Consider the following 21,584-nt stretch of genomic DNA (forward strand, 5'->3'; position numbering starts at 1 on the left):
TCCTTTCTAAACAGAAGCACTTTGCAATTGATCCTGGGCAAAAAGTCAAAATAAGCTTCTAAATGGATATTTTCTTTTTTTAAGTATAGGAGTTGGAAACATTTTTCTTAGCCAGAGGGTATTACTAAGTATATTTTAAGCACATTATTATGCTTCAAGTGGGGAAGACCTTTCATGCAGTATTAAAGAAAACGTTCTCAAAGCTGTCTGCATAAGAGCTCAAAGAAAGCATTGCTTTAACTTTTTGCAGGGCAAACAAAGGAGAGGCTTCTGAAGAAATAAAATTATGCTCTCGAGTGATGACTGTTCCTCAAACTCAGAATTATTGTCAATGCTCCTCAGGGTGAATTAAAGCTAAAACGCTGCAAAGCACTTATCTTTGCCCAACTGGCCATGCAAGCAAAACATTTAAAATATATGGGTAGGGGGGCTGTGTAACAAATTGCAAACATGTTCATTGCACAATCAGTTAAAAGAAGATCTGAAAAGCAAACTAAAAATAATCCAGTATCACTTTTTTCCAAAATCACTGGCAGTTATGTGATGGTCTATCTAATTATGCTCTTTTTAGACTCGTATAACCCCATTGGCATCAGTGAAGATGTACAGGTGGAAACAAAGGTAATGAGATGACCTGGGTAATTACAGGCCCATCGGTCTGATATTATTCCCATGCAAAATAATGGAGTGGCTGATACGAGACTCAATTAATAAAGAATTAAAGGAGGATAATGTAATTAAAGCAAATCAAGGAGGGTTTATGGAAAATAGACCCAGTCAAAGTAACTTGATGGCTTTTTTTAAAACGAGTTGGATTGTTTGTTAAACTGGGTGTAAGCAAATAATATATTTTGATATGGCTAACTATAAATATATACAACTAGGAACAAAGAATGTAGAGGGACTGTATCTTGGGAAGCAGTGATTCTGAAAAAAATTAGGGGGTTGTGGTGGATAATCATATGAATTTGAGTTCTAATTCCATCCTGAGATGCAGAAACGGGCAATCTCAAGTAGGAAGAGATTATTTCACCTTTATATTTGGCACTGGTGCAACCGCTGATGTCCAGTTCTGGTGCCCACAGTTCAAGAAGGATGTTGATACATTGGAGAGGTTTCAGAGAAAATCCACAAGAACGATTAAAGGATTAGAAAAAATGCCCTACTAAATTCGTGGTCATGAAAAATGCCGTGAAATCTGGTCTTTAGGCTTTTGTCTGCTTTTACCCTATTCTATACAGATTTCACAGGGGAGACTGGAGTTTCTCAAATTCGGCGTCCTGATCAAAAAGAGAGTTGCAGGGGGGTTGCAAGGTTATTTTAGGGGGTCGAACTACTGCAACTCTTACTTCACTGCCTTCAGAGCTAGGCAGCCAGAGAGCAGCGACTGTTGGCTGGGCACCTAGCTCTGAAAGTAGCACCCCACCAGAAGCAGAAGTAAGGGTGGCGATACCATACCATGCCCCGCTTACTTTGTGCTGGTGCCTTCAGAGCTGGGTGTCTGGAAAGTGGTGGCTGCTGACTGAGGGCCCAGCTCTGCCCTCATGTGTAGTTTTCACATGAGTTAGCAGGTCCCTACTCTTTAACTTGACCTGCTAACTCATGTGAAAATTACAAACCGCCTTGTCTTCACCACTTGTCAGCTAACTTGAGTTAAATACACACCTTTGTTTCATACTGAAGACAAGCCCCCACAGTGTATGAGGTCAGGCATCTCTCATGGATTGTTGCTGTAAGATCACACAAATAAGGAGTGGTTTGGCCAGAAATAAGAGATTTCCTCAAAATACCACCACTCTATCCACTCAGGACCACATTTTACAAGTGCAGAGTATCTCACACTCTTGCTGAAATACAAGTCACACAGAAGCCTCTTCAATTAAATATTCAACAGGAGCTTGATTCTGCATTCTTGAAGTCAGTGGGAGTTTTGCCATTGAGATCCAGGGGGTCAGGGTCTAGGATGCAGTCTGTGGTTTTGCACATCTTTCAGATAAAGCAGAAATCCAAATGCAAGACGTAGTAACTAGTGTTTATTTAAATAACCCAAAGAACAGGGCTGAATTAAGGCAACCTAGGTCCATATGCACATCTGTAAGTCGTCCCCCATTTCTCATCCCTCCTGGTGTAGTCCTCCCCTTCATAACAGCCACCCCCTACTTGGGGAGACAGCAGGTTTCAGACAGTATTTCCCTACCTCACATAGGTGTTGTGAGGATAAAGGCATCAAAGATGGTGAGGCGTTCAACTACTACAATAATGGAGGACCACTTATGTACCTGAGATAGATATAATATGGATGATCTCCATACATGATCAGTGCATGTCATTAACAAGCAATTTTCATGTCTGTTTCACTCACAACCGAACAACAGAATGCAACTCACTTTGTTGTTGAACTTTTCCCCTCATTGCGTAACAGACTGAGACGGACCAGAGCTGAAGCCAGCATCGTTTAGCAGCAATTTAAAATGAGGTCTTTCTGCAGCCTGATGTCTCCATTGTGTCCTTGATTGTCATGTAGTTGGTGCATTTTTTCCAGCTACTTTCGTGGCACAAATAAATCAGAGCCTTACTATTGCATGCTGTCATTGAGGGCTCAATCCTGCAAGATGCTGAGCAACTCCTGAAGCTGCTGAGTGCCATCAAATCACCTTGACCTTAATGACAGCTGAAGGTGCATAGAGCAAAGCAGGGTCAGGCTCTGAATATGCAAGCAACCACCCTAGGTGTTATAATAAATTAATCGTTTTCAAGAATGAACCCCACCCCCCTCAGATTTATCCATATTAGTGGGAGAGATGCTGAGGGTTGTCTCCATGGGGAATTATTCCAGAATAGCTATTCCTGATAGATTAATTCAGAATAAGGCACTCTTATTCAACAATAAGAACATCCACACAGGGAGTTAATCAACTTTAGAAGTGAATTTAATACAGAATAAGGCACTCTTATACCAGAATCCGGGTGTCCACACAAGGAGTTAATAGGAAATAGCTATTTAGCTTTAAATTCACACCCTCCCTTAATCTGAATTAACTTCTCAGTGTACACAAGCCATGATGGAAGCATAGTAGCAAAAGAACTGAGATGCTACCAGGGACATGAGGCATTAGAACGCTGGCACTCTGGAATTGGTTTTCTTTTGTTAAATGATATTAGTCAGAGCACAATGTGTGGCACTATAATATGAGGCAGTGTTGTAATCTGCTAACAGTCAAAGTGAGGTGGCTAGCTGCCATTCAGTGCCGAAACGATATGATCATGAAAGTTTTCCTAGAACCGTCTCTGGCCACACAGTTTCAATCAAAAAGCAACAGTGAGTCAACATGATCTATTGCTGTGAAGACTTCAGTAACTGAATGACAGATGCAAGGATTAGAGATTGTTTCCAGAGACCACACACCCAAAAAAAAAAAAAAAACAGTCAGAAACAAAACAGCCTCCTCATAAATTGGGAAGCCATGTAAGCCCTGATCCTTTTCCATACAGGCGGACCTCCAGGCAGCACCCCCTCTGACTTCATTGAGGTTACTCCTGGATCTGGCCCTGAAAAGCAGCTTGCAGGCTCTGGTTACCACAGCTTGTCAAAAAAGGGGCAACAATTTATCATAAGAAATGTTTGGCGAAAAATTTGTCAGCAAAAATTAAATTCTTGAAAACCATTGAACAGGTTTATATTGCTGGTAGGGAAAAACAGCAAATGTTGTTTGCCTGTTAATTTTTGTAATCAAAATCTCCAGAGTTTTGAACTGAAAACCACAGCAGGGAGAGAGCTCTTTTGTGAGGGTTTTGTTTTTCTCTGTGATTTCTCTAATTCAAGTTCTTGACCAAGACCAGTCTCAGATCAGTTTCAGTGGAGGAAACATCTGTGTCTCTGGCCATCTGAAACCTCTGCTAGTTAGTAAAGCATATACAGCCCTCTGCAACACTTATGCTCTGAAAGATTTTATTTCCTCATTGCCACCTGCAGAAGATAATTGTCTCAACAGAAAAATGAGCCGCTTCCCATCTTTTCATCTATATTGTTCTTGCTGTCTATTATAAATAACACAAGTCCCTATTTCTTTCCCATCCTTACATAGGTAAAAAAATCAGTCCTTCTAATTTTTCAATCTTCAAAGCACTTCAAAAATGTTTAGAGTGATGTATCCTGTCATTGTTCTATGCATGGACATCCCACTGAAGTAAATAGGAGAAATGATTGCAGGATATGGTCCTACCTAATTAATCTTCACAGAGCTCCATGAAGATGGGAGATGGGACAGTAGATGGGGAGAGCTCTGAGTTAGTACAGAGAATTCTTGCCCACGTGCTCAGGGTCTAACTGATTGTCGTATTTGGGATCAGGAATGAATCTTCCTCCAGGTCAGATTGGCAAAGGTGCGAGGGGATTTTCACCTTCCTCTTGCCACATGAGCCATAGGTCACTTTGTGGTTTGAACTAGAATAAATTATTTAAAGACTTCAGTTTACAGAGAATCCAAGTGTAGAGGACTTCAGTAACTCAGCCAGAAGTTATGGGCCTATTACACAAGTGAGTGAGTGAGTTTCTGTGGCTTCAAATGTGCAAGAGGTCTAACTAGATGAGCATAATGGTCGCTTCTGGCCTTAAAGCCTATGCATATTATCTGCATTTTACAGACGCGGGAATTGAAGCACTAAGGCCTAGACCCTCAAGTTTATTTAGGAGCCTGAGCGCTTAAGTGACTTAGCCAATGCTTTGGAAGAGCAGTGAATCCGCAAGTTCTTCGTTCTCAGCCCGGTGTTAACACCATAGGTCACGTCTTTTTCTCTCAATTATTTATCGGTTCTCATCAGTACCTGTTCAGGAGGCTGTTTCAGTTATTTGTCAAACTGTATTTGGAATATTTTTAGCACTTAAAATCATAAAATGCCCTACAATCCTTCCTTTAAAAAGCTATCTGATCTGATTTGGTTGATGCCTGCCACAATGAAGAAAAATGTTATGTTGCTTCTCTTTGTGAAGCGCTTTGAGATCTACTGATGACAAATGCTATATAAGAGTTAGTTATTATTTTGTTTGATGTTCCAGGTATCTTCGGTCAAAAAAATCAAACTCCTGGCTCACTTTATAAGGGTAAGAGCTTATCTCCAGGCTTCTAACCAGATTTCCACTTGGGTGATATTACATATGCTTTGCATACAGTATTCTTCTCATCCTGGCCTATCTGATTATGTAATGCTATTAACCAGTCATCCCCTTCTGCCTTGCAGATGGCAGTGCCTCAAGGCTGGGCAAAGAAATTTGCTGGTGCAATTGGTAACCTACACAATGTACTTTGTAATCTAGCAGGTATGAAAGTGGCTTTATCAAAGTAAGAGCGTCATCATTTCAGTGAAGCTCTCACTAAAAAAAATGTAGTGCCATGGTCTTTGCGCTTTTGCGCTTTGATCCTAACTGCTCAGTCCTGAGCTAATGGCTTTCCTGCTCAAACTTTAGTCTTGGTTATATGACTGAGGAATATTAGGAGAGCTTTAAGGACACAGGGGTAATAAGTTCACTTCAATATGATGGCGGCAGATGGTTTCTTCACTCCATTTTGTATATTGAGCTGTTTTATTTCCGGTTCCTAAGTGCAGGGTTTTTCACTGAACAGATTCAAACCTAACCTCACTGTCTGCAACCCCATAGCTCTGATGTTGCCAGGTCATTTGGTAGCTTGGCTCTACCCTTCTCTGTGTTTGTGCCCCCTTCCAATTCTTGTGTCATCAGCAAATTTGAGTGCAGTTGAATTTTCCCCAAAGAAACATGCAACAAAGCCAGACTAAGAGTAGCTGCAGAGGATACAGAGTTCAGATGGTCCAAATGGCTTCTAGAAACCCTAAATAGTCCTGAACTGGGCTACTTTTAGCTGCAAGGATCCCTATTTACCAGTTGTTTGACCACATGGAAGACCGTCATCCTCCATGGCTGGAGAGCCGCAGTTATTGATACTATGCCCTCCCTTACCTGTACAGCAAAGACTAGCCTTCTCTAAGAATGTGGCATGAGAAAGCCCAAGAGGAAAGATGCAGTCACTAAACAAACTTGCAAAAACATCTGTATTGCTGTTCATTAATGTTCAAAAATCCTTTGCTGTCACTTCACAGTGATTTTGAACAGTCTGCTAGGATGATTAGCTTAATCTTTTAAAGGAGATTAACTCTCACATTTTAAATTGAGGATCACATTTTCAGAGGGCTTCCAGTAATTTGTGCTGTTTAGGCTCCAGAAAGTAATGTTTTCATCTGCTGCAGGAAGTGATTACTCAGGCAGTTGATATATGGGGTCATTTCTTTACAAGCATACACAAATACAATTGTAGGCGCAATTCTTATTATGCATGAACTCCTGGCACTACAGGTTCCTTCCAAACTTCCCAGGCTCCTTGACATCTTGCTTTCCCAGGTATGTTTGCTTATTTTTTCAGTAATTAGCATGAAGCCATGCGGTGCAGTGAAATTTCAGCTTCTGCTAAAGTATGGCTGTATCTATTTCTACATTCTCTGGGCCTAATTCGGATCTCATTAACAAAGGTATAAATAAGGAAATAACACCATAGATGTCCATGACATCACACCAATGCAAAAGTGGTTTACGAAAGATTGGGCTCAGCGCAGTGGTATTTTGGTGAAATGTAATGGCCTGTGATATACAGGTGGTCAGAGTAGCTATTCTAATGGTCCCTTCTGGATTAAAATCTATGGGTGTGTCTACATTGCAATGTAGCCCAACTCAGGCTCAAGCCTAAACCCCCTTGTGTCTACACACAAATCTTGCTAACCCAGGACTTGGACCAAGGGTCCTGGGACCTCCTAGGTGGAGGGGCTGAGCCTTAGACAAGCCAGGTCCCAGGGTTCCAGCCCTTTTGCTCTGCAGTGTAGATGCAGCCCCACTGGACTCGTGCTCTGGGAGTCTGCCAAAAGTATCCCACAATCCCATGGGCCAATTTTCTTTGTCCCCCGTATAGTCAAGTTCGGTGAACAATCAAGGTTTCCCACACCGCACTTCAAACAAAGGATTTAGGGCAGCCATATTTTGGGATGGCGCTAGGAAGTATGGCATATGGGTGGTTGGACTCAGGCCCTCAGAATGTAGTGTAGACACTGGAGCCCCAGGGCCAGTGAATTCCTAACCTGGGATTACAAATGAGTATAGCGGATGCTCAAACCCTAGTTTAACAAACTCAGGATCTGCTAACTTGAATTCTACTAACCCTGGGCTTACATTGCAGTGTACACATACCCTATGAAACTATGAGATCAGAATCAGGCCTTTAGTGTCTAGTTCTTTCAGGCCCATGCTTTATTGTTCCAAGATCAAGTTAGAACTAACTTGGGGCTGGGACTGTCACTTGCTGTGTGTTGGTACAATGTCTAGCCCAATGGGGTCTTGAACCTGATTGGGATCACTACATGAGACAACAATACAAATAATGATAATAGTCTTTATTATTAGCTGCCTCCCTAATGGGGAATATTCTGACCCTTATACTTTCTTATAGACCTGGGTGAACTATTTGGAGTGGCCAGTAAATTTTAAAATAATCAACCAATAAATAAAGGCCTCCTCTTCTGATCACAAATAGTGAAGAGCATTTGAATTTCATTCATTTATTCATTCCTCAAGTCTATCCAGTGAATGGTTTATGTGAACAAATTATTAACCATAACTAATATTATTATATATAAATTTCATGAATTATTAACCATCACTAATACTCTGAGCATTTGCTACTTGTAAATCATTATCCATGCTCTATGAATGGTCACCTAATGCCCATATTATTGTTTCTGGTCCCTGATGATGACTCCCTAATTCACAGAGTTTTTACCACAACTGTGCAAACATTTCTGCTGTTCAAATACATATTTGCCTGAGCATTGTAGCACATTCTCTTTCTGCAAACATTTTTGCCAACAAAAATATGCATGGAAGAAAGACACGTCAGGCAACATTTTTCAAAAGCACCTATCATCCAACACCTCAAAGGTATTCAAGTGCCTAACTCTCATTGATTTCATTGGTACCCCTGTGCAACTGGGCCTATGTGACTTAGGAGCCTACATGCCATTTTCAAAAGTAACAAGAGCCTAACTCTCATTGATGGTCAATGAAATGTAGGCTTCTAAGCACCTAAATCACTTCTGAAAATGGAACTTAGGCTTGTCTCTTAGAGGCTTTTTAAAATTTAATCTCGTGTCTAAAATTTCCCACTATGGATAACCCCATTGTAGCTCCACTAGTAGTGACAATGGCAGGTTCTAGACAACATACTAGGGCCAGTGAAAAAGAACCAATTGTATTTCTGTAAAACATTTCAAATGAACCGGTTTCATTTGAGATTTTTTTTTCCACACAAATTTTAAGGGCTTTTTTTTAATGACAAAACTGAAATGCACACACACACACCCACACACACACACACACACACACACACACAGACATATTTTGATTATTGGACACCAAACTGAGACAAATGTTTCAAGCCCAAAACTAAACTGAGCAACATGAATTGCATTTCGGGTTTGTTTGGGATTTTTGTGGGGGGTGGGATGGAAAAATTGAAAGTGTCATCAAAATTTAACTGATTTTTGCAGAACAATTTGCTTTTGATGCAAATGCATTTTTGATGGAGAAAATAGCGGAAAAAAATAAAAATTCCTGACAAGGAGATGACTTACCTGCCGAGTCTGAGACGAGACAAGGTGGGTGAGGGAAAACCTTTTACTGGACCAACTTTCTTAGAATATCAGGGTTGGAAGGGACCTCGGGAGGTCATCTAGTCCAACCCCCTGCTCAAAGCAGGACCAACGCCAACTAAATCATCCCAGCCAACTTTCTCTCTCACCAACAGAAGTTGGTCCAATAAAAGATAGTCCCTTTGCCCACCTTGTGTCGCTAATATCCTGGGACCAGCAGCAGGGCTACAGCAACGCTGCATAGGCGTCTGAACACGCGTTTAACACCCCCAGGAACTGCCCTGTGATATTGCCACGTCTGCTGAAGCTGGCTGTAGACACAGCCTGAAAGACTAACAGCCGCCACTGACACAAAGCCACCGTTGTATCTGCATGGACCTTCCCGGAGGCTTTATTTTGCACTATTCCGCCTACTCTCCGCTCTTGTTCTTCTGGCCCTTTGCTGGGTTGTGTGTTGGGCTTTCGGGCCAGGGGAGCCGTGCCCGCGAGGCAGTGTGACGGCGGGGGAAACATGCTACCACACGCATCAGGGGGTAGCCGTGTTAGTCTGTATCTACAAAAACAACAAGGAGTCCGGTGGCACCTTAAAGACTAACAGATTTATTTGGGCATAAGCTTTCGTGAGTAAAAACCTCACTTCTTCGGATGCATCCGAAGAAGTGAGGTTTTTACTCACGAAAGCTTATGCCCAAATAAATCTGTTAGTCTTTAAGGTGCTACCACACGCAGGCAGTCCCAGCCACAGGTCCTGCCCCGCACGGCCCTGGCCCTGAAGAACCGCACCCCGAGCGGACGGCAGATGGCGCTAGCGCCGTGTTAAAGGGCTCTGCTGGAAGGCCTCTTAACCCTTGCGTTGCCGCCGAGTATTTCTGCTCCTAGAAAGGTTACCGTCTCTAGTCGCTTTTAGCTCTGCTGCGCCTCTTTTCTCTTGGGGGAAGGGGCGGGGGGGGGATCCCGGAAGCCTTACCCCTCTAAGCCCCACCAAGTCCTTTGAAATCATGCGCTGCTTTATTTTCCTAATTTACAAAAGACCGCAGCCCCCGCCTACAAAGCCGAGGACTGGCTTGAAATACAGTGATCAGACTTGCTCTTTGAGGCAAGAGGCCATGCAACAAGGGGGGGGGGGGCTAAAATACAGGGAAACAGCCCAAGACCTGAGGTCAAGGTGGCATTTTGCTCCTCTTTCCTACCCTGTTTAATAGGAGCTTGGCTTCACTAAAGCTTTAACTCTGGCTCCATCCTCCCAGGGAACATGCCCCTGTTCAAACTCAACCCCGCTATGAAACCAGGGAGTGGCTGATCTTACTTTTTCCTAAGGGGCAGTGATGCCCCGGTAGTCGTTTCTCTGCTGCACAGCTGGGGACTTAGCTGGAGAAGTGTATCCCCAACCTGTGAAAAGCTGGGCCTGACCTGCTAGAGAATATTCTTGGCATCCAAGTCATGGGCGCACCTTCAAAAAGCTATAAACCGACTCATTAGGCAGGACTTTTGCTGGGTGAAAACCATAGCTAGGGGAAATCCTTGCCCCTTAGCTGGGCATCTGACTCCCACTACCTGGGAGACACTTGAGCCAGAGACTATGGCCAAGCAGTTAGGCCCGGATCCTCAAAAGTATTGGTATAGGCTCCTAGTGAAATCAGTGGGAGTTGAGTCTAAATAGATTTGAGCATCTGGGCCTTTGTGTATTTGGTGTCTGCTCATATTTGGACACAGTTCATCAGGCGTGCACACCTATAGGTCCCATAAAGGGCATAGTTATTATCAAGTCGTCTTCTATCTTCTGAAGCAACTCATACAGGGGAAATGGCTGTCCTGATGCAGGAGAAGGGCCCAGAGATGTAACAGCCTCCAGGGGTTTATCTTTTTCTCCCTGGCTGTAGGTGTATGAGATGGAGTGCTGCCTGTCTGTTTAGACTGCGCTCACTGACTTGAGGAATATGTGGCGTCCATGGTATGTGGTGGTTCTGTTTTTCCAGGTTTAAAAAAAAATTAACCGTGCAAAACTTTCCTGTGGAATGGAGTTCAGGCCTCTGGGAGACTCGGCCTGCAGCCTGCAAGGTGCGTTCTCTCTCCCTCCACCCCACCCTGAGACCAGACTTTCCAGGGATTTATTGTATACACAAAAGGCAAGCCTGAAATGAAGCTGAAGGCTGAAAATGAATCTTGGGAAAGATAAGGAGACTTCAAGGAAAAGAACCACTTGGTGGCGTTTGAACTTCTAACCTCGGGACCTTTATCTCGGACGCACCTAGTAAAGATATTTGCTTCGGAAGCAAAATCCCTGACCCTGGATTCTATGTTACATGGCCCAGTGCTAGCAGGGCTACTCAGTGAAATGCCATGGATAAATAGCTGTATCTATTTAGGGCAGAGATTTCTTATGAATCTTTGTGGATTTTAGCAGCAATAAAAAAACAGACTAGAGAGATTTAAGGTAAGCAGATATTAGAGCTATGTCTGCGTGTGGACCTGTGGATTAAGTGTGTGTGTGTGTGTGTGTGTGTGTGTGTGTGTGTGTGTGTGTGTGTGTGTGTGTGTGTGTGTGTACGCTTATTCCACTTATTCTCTGTATAATTGGATTGATAACATCACAATCGTGTGTGTATATATATGTGTGTGTGTGCACACATGATCATCTGTGTTCAAATAAGTCCCATAAAGGGCAGAGTTATTATCAAGACAAGCTTTTACTATGACGGGAGGAACTCACACAAGAGAAAGGCCTGGCCCAGAGATATAGCAGCCTCCAGGGGGTTGTTGTTTTTCCCTGCCTGGCTCTAGGTGTATGAGACAGAGTGCTGCCTGCCTGTTTGGCCAGTGCTGTACACCTCTACTTTCTGCATTTGAGGTAGATGTATTATAGCTTCTACTTTCTGCATTCTCTCTCTCTTTAATGCAGAAAGTTGAAGATAATAATACATATACCTCTAATGCAGAAACACTCTCTCACACACACACACTTTCTCTCTCTCTCTCTCTCATCTATCTATCTATCTATCTATCTATCTATCTATCTATCTATCTATCTATCTATCCACAGATTAACTGACAGGTCTATATCAAAATACATGTATATACTTCTAGTTTCTGCATAAGCAGTATATGAATTATATCTAATTTATATACTATATTTATACCTACAAAGAGCGAGAGACAGAGAGAAATGAATTACAGCGCCATATAGGTATGTATATGTATACAGAAGTAGAAATGTAGGTGTCTCTATACTGCTAATCTACCTATATGGCTATTTACCTATGGATAATGCCTGTCTATATCTATTGCCGCAATACCTTTCCCGTGCTCTCTCGCTATTTAGCGAGAACTACCCGCGTCCTATACATAGGTGCATGCCTATCTCTAGCTAGCGATACCATTCCTGGCTTCCGTCTCGCTGTGTGGGGTTGTAAGTAGACGAGGAAGAGATCACAGCCCTTGGTGTCATCCTCCACTGAGCCCTGGTGTTTAATACGAGCCATTAGTCGCGATTAAGATTGGGAAATTCGTGTTAGATTCAGCTAGATTCCTCCTCCCCCCAGCGCAGCCGCACATGCAGCCCAGTGAGGGTGGATCTCAGACACTGGGCTGCTTTGTGCCTTCAACCAGATCCTTCAGGTGGCAGGCTCCGGCCCTGGTCCCCCGGGGGGAGAGTTGGCTTTAAAGACAACAGTTTCAGCTCCGAAGGTAACAGGCTCAGCCTGCCGCAGTGTCCCTGCCTATGGGAGGGATGGTGCAGTCAGAAAGGTCCCCAACCGCAAGGCCAAGCGGATACGCTGGGAACGTGAAGGCTGGTGTGGGTCAAATTCCTTCCCACTGACCCTGCCCAGCATCGGGGGCCTCACAGCAAAGCCTTCCTTCGGGGGGGGGGCTTTGGAGAGTGGGTAGCAAGTTATTGTAGCAAAATCTTTCGAGAGCGTAAGATGATTGGCCCGATTCTCTGTATAATTGGATTGATAACATCACAATCCGCTAGATAGATCAGATCTAGCGACCTATGTGCGCTATACATCGGTAGATAAGACCGGTTTCTTGGGGAATTGAGACGCAAAACGTAAACCACTTTTATTTAGCTCCGAATTGTCCTGCAAACACCTACATTCCCTGGCTAAGGAGAGGAGAAAAGCGGCAGCACCGTTCCTTTCTAACTGCTAGCCGCCTTCTGCTTCAGCCCTCAGATGCCCGTCCGGTCCCACCCAGAGCTTTCCTGAAACTGAAAAATCTGGCCTCTTGCAGACAATTCTTTAGGTTGTTTTCGAAATCACGTAGCCAAGGCATGTGGGGCGCTTGGGGCTTTTAGCAAAGCTGATTCAAGAGAGGGAGGGGGTCTTTTAATTCTGTTAGTGTCTTAAAAAAACAATCCATAAAATACCTGGTAATTTACAGTTTATAAAAATGCCTGAAAGTCTCACTAGCAGCAGGAGGAAAGAACAATGCAAACGTTAATGAGACGTCACAACGAGCCATGCACCCCAAAGCAGAGAGGAAAAGAAACAGGGAGGTGGGGATGCAAAGCAAACAGACTTTTGATAGCGGCGTTGCAATGCAGACGATCTGCCCTTTTACTGCTGTTTAGTGTTTATTCCTTCGGGCAATAAACCTGCAATTTTCCTGAGTAGTGGCTGTTTTTGCTGTTTGTTTTGCCATTGCTGGGTTTGAGGGTAAGTTTTGATTTGGGAGGGCGGTTATGGCGGAGAGGAGGGCTGACTATTTTGTTTTCAAGGCGTTTTCTCTGCCCATTGATCTGATTTTTCGCTTTATTTCTCCACTATTTCTTTTCGCATTTCATTCTATTATTTCTAATGCGGGGGAGGGGAGAGAAAGGGGGTTTATTTGGTCTTTACTCCGAAATAAAAGCCCCTTCAGGTCAAGTGAATGTCGCTTTATTGAATTCACTCCGAATTACCAAAAAGAGTCCCTGGCTTTACCAGTCTGCCTTCTCTTTAGAGACAGCGGCTTGTGCCATCAATTGCGTTCGTCGGGTTTATCGATAATTTCTATGTAACCGAGCCCCAAATAAATTACCCCCCACGTCCAAAATGTCAAGTTTGAAAAGAACCAGTTTCAGGAGCTGAGGATCGCAAGAACGACTGGAGCTGCGGTGGGTCCAGTCCAGAGATCAGCCCGAAGAGGAAAAGAAGTGTCATCAAAGTAAAGCTAGTTAATTTCAAGTCATTCATTAAGGGCTTGATCCCAACCCCATTAAGTCAGTTGGCTGTGAATCTGGTCCTAAGCAAGAAAAACAGAACATTTGATTTAGGACACCGCTGTCCATGAAATATATCTGGCTATTTCGCTCCTCCATTAGCTTCAGCTAATCCCAACATACGTTTTAAAAACACACCATATTAGTTCCTTAGAATAGGAAAAGCGGACTGCGGTGTTGGCAGATAAAAATCCCACTGTATGATGGGTAGGAAGAAAAGAGAAAGGAAGACTTGAACTATATTTATCTTCATCAGCACGAAATTCCTTCGACAAAAAAAACCTGTCAAAAATCCTATTCTCCTTGCAAAAATCGCCTCCGGGTATTTTTTAAATTATTACTATTATTATTTTAAAGATTTCTTTAAAACAAGGGGATTGAATTTAGACTGGGATAAAGGATTTCTTGGGAGCAGAAGCCAAGAACAATAGCAGCTCCTTTCAAGTTTGCACTGAAATATGACATTGTTAAAAAAAAAAAAAAAAGAAAGTGAAGATATTCAAGTAAATTATCCTGGACTGCAGGGATACGAGCTATGGCCGTTTGGAGAGGGGGAAGATCTCGTTGTAAATATAGGGTCCTATTATGCCTTCCTTGCCCACCCTACCATCCCATTGGCACCGCAAAGGGAGTTGGGGAACCAAATAATGCACAGTTGGGCGCTCTCTGGCCTGATCCAAAGACTAATGCTGTCAATGGAAAGATTCCCACAGACTTTGGATGGGGGGGGGCCCTATGTCCCCCATAGAGGTGTCGCACACTCTCACCATGTATTACACCGCATGCTATTTTATTTGCTGTTCATACAATTGTGAAGACCATGTACAAATAACATACAGGTTTTATTTTTGGTTCGGTTTTTTTTTTAAAAGGACAAACACACAAAGAGGGCCACAAAATCATCATTACCATTTAATACAGTGCAGAAGAAAATTAAAATAGGTGTCACCGAACTGTACAAAGGCGGGACAAAAAAAGGGGGGGACGGGAAGAGGAAATAATCCTTCATTATATATATATTTATATAAACCACGGGGCGGATTGTCTTTACACGCAGATCAGACATTTTAAAAAATGTACAATGGCTAGCTAAAAAAAAAAATCTATATGGCAAATATTGCCAACAAAGTGACACCACTTTAATACTGATCAACTGAGGCTACTGGTGTCTCGAGTATTAGCAACAAAAAACATGTAGAATAAATAACAGGATGAGCCTGGCTATTTTTTTTTCTCAAAGTGCCTTATTCTCTCTGCATAGGGTCTGATCCTGCAGTCGGAGGCAGGCAAATAACTCCCTTTGGGAGATTTTACCTAATGCGGGGTTGCAGGCAAAAAAAAAAAAAAAAAAAGTACGTCTCTAACGCAGGGGCTAGAATGGAGACTAGGATAAAGCCAATGGGAGGGGGTTTGTCGTTTTGTTGCCCTTATTGAGACGCCAAACCCCTGCATTTCCTCGTGAGCCAATGTTTAGTCCTTAGTGTATAGCGCTGATTCACACATTCCCTAACCCAACAGGGAGAGGGAGACCACAAAATATACTGCAGAATTTGGAGAATAGGCTACAAATGCACAATCACATGAAAAGAGGGTATGGGGAGTTCTTTTCTGCTCTCAGGGAAGTCAACAGCCCCACACCCATAGACTTGGATGGTGCAGGAAAGCCCCCCACACACCAGTAAAGAGCTGAAAGGGAATAACACAGGCACATCGAGGAATTATTTTCCCTTTTCTTTTCTTTTTTTAGGACAGTGAGGGATTGGAAGAGCCCTTGGCCAGAAATCCCATCTGTGTTCTGAAGAAGATTCCAAGCAATTCCTTTAACCCTTCAGTTACACATCTCAACCAGACCATTTCCAAAAGATTTCCATTCTCCTTTTAAAGCTCATCGCGCCTAGAGTTCTGGTCCAAGCAAACCCTTCCCGATCGCTTTCATCCCATATTTTCCGGATGGTTTTTTTTTTCTTTCTTTTCTTTTTTTTTTAACACTCATGGTTTTTTAAAAAAAAAATACAATTTTGGATTTTTTTCCCACCCCATCAATAAAAAATAAGAGCTCGTATTAGCAATGAAACAGACACGTGATTCTTGGAAACTTAGTCAGCTCACAGCCCCCGAGCGATGCTACACACGAAGGAAAGAGACAGCACCCCGTGTTCACTTTACCCTTTCCAAAAAGGCACGTGCATCCCTGCTTCTTTAGCTTAGTGTTAATTCGTTTCAAAATGTTCCCAAACGCCAGGCTTCTGCGGATGGTTTATATACCTCCAGAGTAAAATCAGTCTAGTTATTTGGATGTCCCTTTAGCACAGAGGGTCTTTTGGGAGGTCCCTTCCACATAGAAAGTTTCCTTTGTGTCGTGATTGGGGGGGGGAGTCCCCAAAAGTTGGCTTAGTTGCCTGTTATCACATAACACACGGCTTGATGTCTTGGTATGTCACTTGCTGATGATAGTAAGATCCACTCCCTGCTGAATGCATCGAGGAAGAGGCCATCGCGTTGAAAGAGAAGACGAATTCTTTCCTGTCACACATGCTTGGAGACTGGGAATGATACCGAGGGATTCCTGGAAGAAATCGGGGATCAGAATTAAAATGACGCTTTAGCAAGTGGCTAGAACAGTAATCCTATAGAGAGGCCTAAATCAAATGAAGACGCTTGGGGGTTCTCTACCATCACCCCGTGCTGGCTGGGGGGGCATTTGGGAGGAGGGTTTTCACTGCACGGAAGGGAACACGCCAGTGCTGCTTTATCATCCCAGGGGGTTTTGTTGCGCACAAACAGGTGCTGTCATGGCAGTCCTTACTCAGAGGAAATTCCCATTGACTTTAATGGGAGTTTTGCCCGAATGCGAATTGCAGGATGGGGCGGTATATTTCCTGGCGGGCTAAGGAAGCAGAAGCATTTCGAAGATGTGTGTTTACATTCTGCGTCCTTGATGTACAGATTGAGGGCCTGATGCTCCTTCCGTGGGAGTCAACGGGGGAGGGAAAGGCCCCTTGATTTCCAATGGGACCTACCGGGCTTTGACTGCTTACCCCTCCCTGCTCCCACTACTCCTGAGCGCTGACAACGAAAAGAAGAAGAGTTAGCAAACGTGGGGGTCAAATGGAAGGAGCCCAGCGAGCCTGGGGTTTTAAAGCAGAACTCCCATCGAAATCAAAGTGAAACCTCCAAAGAGATTTCCCCCAGTGACACCCAAAGCAAAGCAATGCTATATTAAAACAAGCCACGGCAGTGGGAACAAGGATAATAATGACTAGTAAGCGCAAGGGTGCCGAGAGCCTTCCGAATTATTCATGTTTTCCAGCACAAAATCAATCAACTCTGAAACGTTTCCTTCTATCTAATCGATCAAACCCAAGTGCTCCCATGTTGGTGCCATTGTTACACGCTTGGTGTTTAAAATCTTGTATTAAAAACCCCGTAGTGTGTCTCTCCGATTCGGAATAAATGATACTTTGCAGTTAATTTCGAATAATTAATCCGGACTAGTCCCATAGAATTTTGCAGCTAATCTGAAATGATTCATCCAGTCTATTCCAATTATATTTTCGCAGTTGATCTGAAATAATTAATCTGGATTACTCCAGGCTCTGCAGTTTAGTTCCCTTAACAGTATGTTTACATGAGGGGCTGAGCGTTCCACCTGCCATCGGATAGGTGGGAAAAGAGATCTGCCAAGGGTGACACCGCAGTGTTCACTCTTGCTATTCCATGGCCGCTATTCCGGTTCACCCTTATTTTATGGGACTCCGTTTACACGCCGGACTGTACGTTTCTCCAGCAGGCCCGCATTTCAAAGCCCAGATGGGCCCCCCAGGAGATGTATTAAAAATACAGTTCCCCCAAATAGCACTCGATTAAAATGGCGAGAGAAATAGAGGGAAAGAGCCAGCGATTTTTTTAAAGGGCTGCTGAAGTTAATTGTCAGGTTTCAACACAAAAGTCAGGTCAAGGAGAAACCCTGGTTTAGCCCTATTGAAAAACAGCAACTCTGTGTGGCAGTTCTAAAACTTTCCTGCTTTGCGATCACTTCGTTTGTATTCTTACTGCGAGCCCTAACAGAAAATATGATCGAGCGGGCCATTAATCCAGTTCATCGTGTCTACAGCGTCTCGATACAAGGACCCGATCGAACAGAATTGCCACTGAGGTCAGAGTTGATCCAGAGATCTGGATTCATTTTTGCTTCGACGCTTTTAGTGCCCGATCTAATCGATTAATTCAGATCGGGTGAAAATATATCGGAACATTTCCCCCTTTTCGGGTCCACAGTCACCCCCGCGCCTTTCTCAATAGCACAGGGCCTAGGACGAAAGTGCACACGGGACATGAAAGCACCAACCTCCGCGCAGAAAAACATGCCCGGAAAAACAGCCCGGCGGAACTGGTTTCAACGCCATGCATGACAGGGGTGAAATCCCGAAATCCTGGCCTCTTGACAACCCCCCGGCCCCCGGCCTGCAATGGAGCCGGTATTTCACCCTAGGTGCCCTGCAATGGGATGGTGCAAACAGCGCAGCGTGGGACGGTCCCCACCGCAGGCAATGGGAATCCCCAGCAAAGCCGCAGGCCGCTGGGCCCGAGATAACCTCTTCCCAGAGCTCGCCGCTCCTGCCGGCCGCTGCCCTCCTAAACCCTCGCCTCGCCACTGGCGTGTTTCCTTGAAGCAAGCCCTGTCCGGGAGTGGCTCAGCCCCTGGCCACAACAGCTCCTGGCTCCTAGAAACCGCATCCCCCTCCCTAGGTGAAATCGCACCTCGCGGGATATTTCCCTCCCTGCAAAGAATAGCTGGTCTCCCCAGCACAAGGGGAGTAGGTGCGTTGGTTTAATTCACCCTGGCAAGGAAAAAACCCATGATCCCCGGCTGGGAAGAGTCTAACCTAAGGCGCGGGGATACTGAACTCTAGATTACTTTACTTTGGGGTCATCTATCGGGACATCCTCCTGTCCCTAGCCAAATCCCCCCTAAACTACTGCAGCGTTAGCTCTGTTTGCAAAAGCGACGGCATTTCACGGCTCTACTGTGAGTGCTTAGGTGTGGATATCGCTATTCAGCTCTACCGATCTGCTTTGCAGAGGTAGGAAGCGATCGTTAATGTACCAAGCCAGCAATTACTCTTGTTTGTTATACAGGCTGCGAAGAGACTGCAGAGAAATAACCCCAAATTGGAGGAATCCAATGTAAACCAAAGTGCACCGAAAAAGGTGGGAGGAGTGATATCAGATTTGGGGCCTGAATTCCTAAATGGAATTTGAAATCAGAAAGATAGATAACTAAAATATCACACACACACACACACTTGTATTTATCTGCCTATTTTCACATTTAGCCATGACAGATTTAAAATCTTTTCCTAAAGGACGCCAAAATTGGTGTCACAAAATTTACACAACCGCCGGTGGGAGAAAAGAGGTAGAGGCCGGGGCCCCACGCCTCTATATGCGTGTGTATATGTTTAAGTGTGCGCGTGCATGTCCATACATGTAAGTGTGTGTGTGTGTGTGTGTGTGTGATGCCTGAGCATACAAAACACTCGCAGAGAAGTGTTCGTACGGTCACTTGCATGGATCTATTGCATGGCTCGCGTGAGATCACTTGCATGGATTGTTGCGCCTACGTTGCATGCATGCTCTCTGGCCTGCTCCTCGGCAGTGCAACCTGGAAGGCCCCGGGCACCGGCCCCCCACCTCCCCTGTTACCTGCAGCTCTGCGGCGTTGTGGCTGTTCTGGTGCAGGTAGGACTGGTCCAGGGAGTGCGTGGAGAGGCCGGAGGAGAGCGGGTTGGCCGCGGGGTTGCAGGGGGACAAGGACTGCTGCTTGATGTAGGGCGCCCCGCTGTTCAAGGCGGCCGAGGCCGAAGGGGCCCACGGCGAGGCCGAGCTGGAGTAGACCGAGTGGGGCTCCATCACCCCACCGCTGGCCAGCAGCGGGGAGGCCGGCACGGAGCTCTCGTGGTGCGGGTAGTCGCCCCCGGAGGAGCCGGTGCAGCTGCTCATGTAGGAGTGCCCGCCGTTGGCAGGCAGGTGGGGCACGGAGTGTCCCCCCAGGCCCATTGCTGTCCACGTTGCTGGGCAAGTGCCCGTTCATCATGCCCAGGCCCCCATCCAGGCCGAGGCTGTTGGGGCCGCAGGAGAGGCCCCCGGCCGTGCCCTGGAAGCTGTAGCTCTCCGGGGAGAGGTGGTTGAAGCCCAGGCTGTTCATCATGCTGTACATGGGCTTGAGGGCTTGGCATTTCCTCCTGAAGCCGCGGGGCCTCCTGCGGAAGGAGCCTTCCTCGAACATGAACTCGCTTGGCCGGGTCGATGGTCCAGTAGTGGCCCTTGCCCGGGCGGCCCCAGCCCCTTGGGCAGCTTGATGAAGCACTCGTTGAGCGAGAGGTTGTGGCGCACGGAGTTCTTCCAGCCCTGGTAGGAGCCGCGGAAGAAGGGGAAGCGGCTCTGCAGGAACTGGTAGATCTCGCTCAGCGTCAGCGCGCTTGGGACGGCGAGCTCTGGATGGCCATGACGATCAGGGCGATGTAGGAGTAAGGGGGCTTCTCCGGCCGCCGGATCCCGGCGTTGCTCTTCTTGGCTTTTGCCGCCGCCCGCCGGGGTGCTGCTGGCGGCGGAGGAGGCGGACTCCATGGCCGAGCCCGGCTGCTGCTGCTTCTCCAGCGCTGGAGGACATGAGGCTGCAGCCGCCGTGCGCCGCGGGAGGAGGGGGCCTGAGAGGAAGGAGCCTGCTGCACCTCTGCAGTCATCGACAGCGGCGTCCCCAAACCAGCTCCGCCCCCCTCTGCTCGGCCCTCCTCCCCCCTGCCCCGGCCGCGCTGCTGGGGGTTGTGAGTTGTCCCCCCCCCCCTCTAGGTGCAGGGGGTTTTTCCACCAGGAGCCTGCAGCCCCTTGGAATAAACAAACGCAAGTGACCCCTCCACCCTGCCCCTAAATCCGAGCCCCGCGGCAAGGCTGAGCCCAGAGGCGAAGGGACCGGGCCGCTGTCCAGGGCTCGGGGTGCGGAGCAGAGAAGCCCCTGGAATTTGGTTTTTCTTTTTCTTTTCTTTTTTTCTTTTCCCCTACGTTGTTTTGCAAGAGGCCGGTCTCCCCCAACGCCGCCTCCTGGCTCTCAGCTCGGCTGCTGCTGGGAGTTGCTTTTCATCTCACTCGGGCTGGTTCTGCCCCAGCCGAGCCGATCGCCTTTAACTTTATCTCGTGTCAGCGGCGTCTGTCGATCTTGACAGTCAGACGTAAGAAGCAACGGGAGTTCCCCGCCCCAACCAACTCCCCCACCTCCCCTTTTCTCCCCCCACCCCCTCGCTCAGGCTCAGCTCTGGTGGGCACTTAAAGGGACCTTTACACTCCGGCCAACTGCTTTGCAACTGATTCCCAGGCGGCTCCTTCTCGTATTGGGGCGTCAATCCCTTGTTCAATACGCCCCCCCCCCGAGGCGGTCTGTGGGGGTGATTTGGGAGGGGGGGGGGCGGGAGAGAGGGCGTTTTATTGTCTTTATTTTGCCTCGCAGTAGCAACATTTTTAAGTCACTAACATTTCCTCTGGACTTCTCTGATTGTCAGCCCCATCTTTCCAAAGCCCAGTGGAGGACGGTGAAGACAAAGTTGCTCTGAACGAGGCAGTTTTCTGAGATCTTTGCTCTTACCGTCTCTATTCTGAAATCATAATAGAGATCGCAACG

At 45.8% G+C, this 21,584-nt stretch overlaps 1 protein-coding gene across 1 annotated transcript; it reads right to left on the reverse strand.

Annotated features, from left to right (window-relative positions):
• Window positions 1-14,682: 14,682 nt before the first annotated feature.
• On the reverse strand, window positions 14,683-21,168 carry FOXF1 (forkhead box F1). The gene is given in 10 exon segments (XM_065567287.1): window positions 14,683-16,475; window position 18,750; window positions 19,616-19,969; window positions 19,971-20,207; window positions 20,209-20,250; window positions 20,252-20,389; window positions 20,392-20,490; window positions 20,492-20,572; window positions 20,574-20,618; window positions 20,620-21,168. Coding segments are annotated over 10 exon segments (1,194 nt in total). The 5' UTR covers window positions 20,656-21,168; the 3' UTR covers window positions 14,683-16,314.
• Between the last annotated feature and the right edge of the window lie 416 nt (window positions 21,169-21,584).

The sequence above is a fragment of the Chrysemys picta genome, chromosome 14, assembly GCF_011386835.1.
Source record: "Chrysemys picta bellii isolate R12L10 chromosome 14, ASM1138683v2, whole genome shotgun sequence".
In the NCBI taxonomy this organism is placed as follows: Eukaryota; Metazoa; Chordata; order Testudines; family Emydidae; genus Chrysemys; species Chrysemys picta.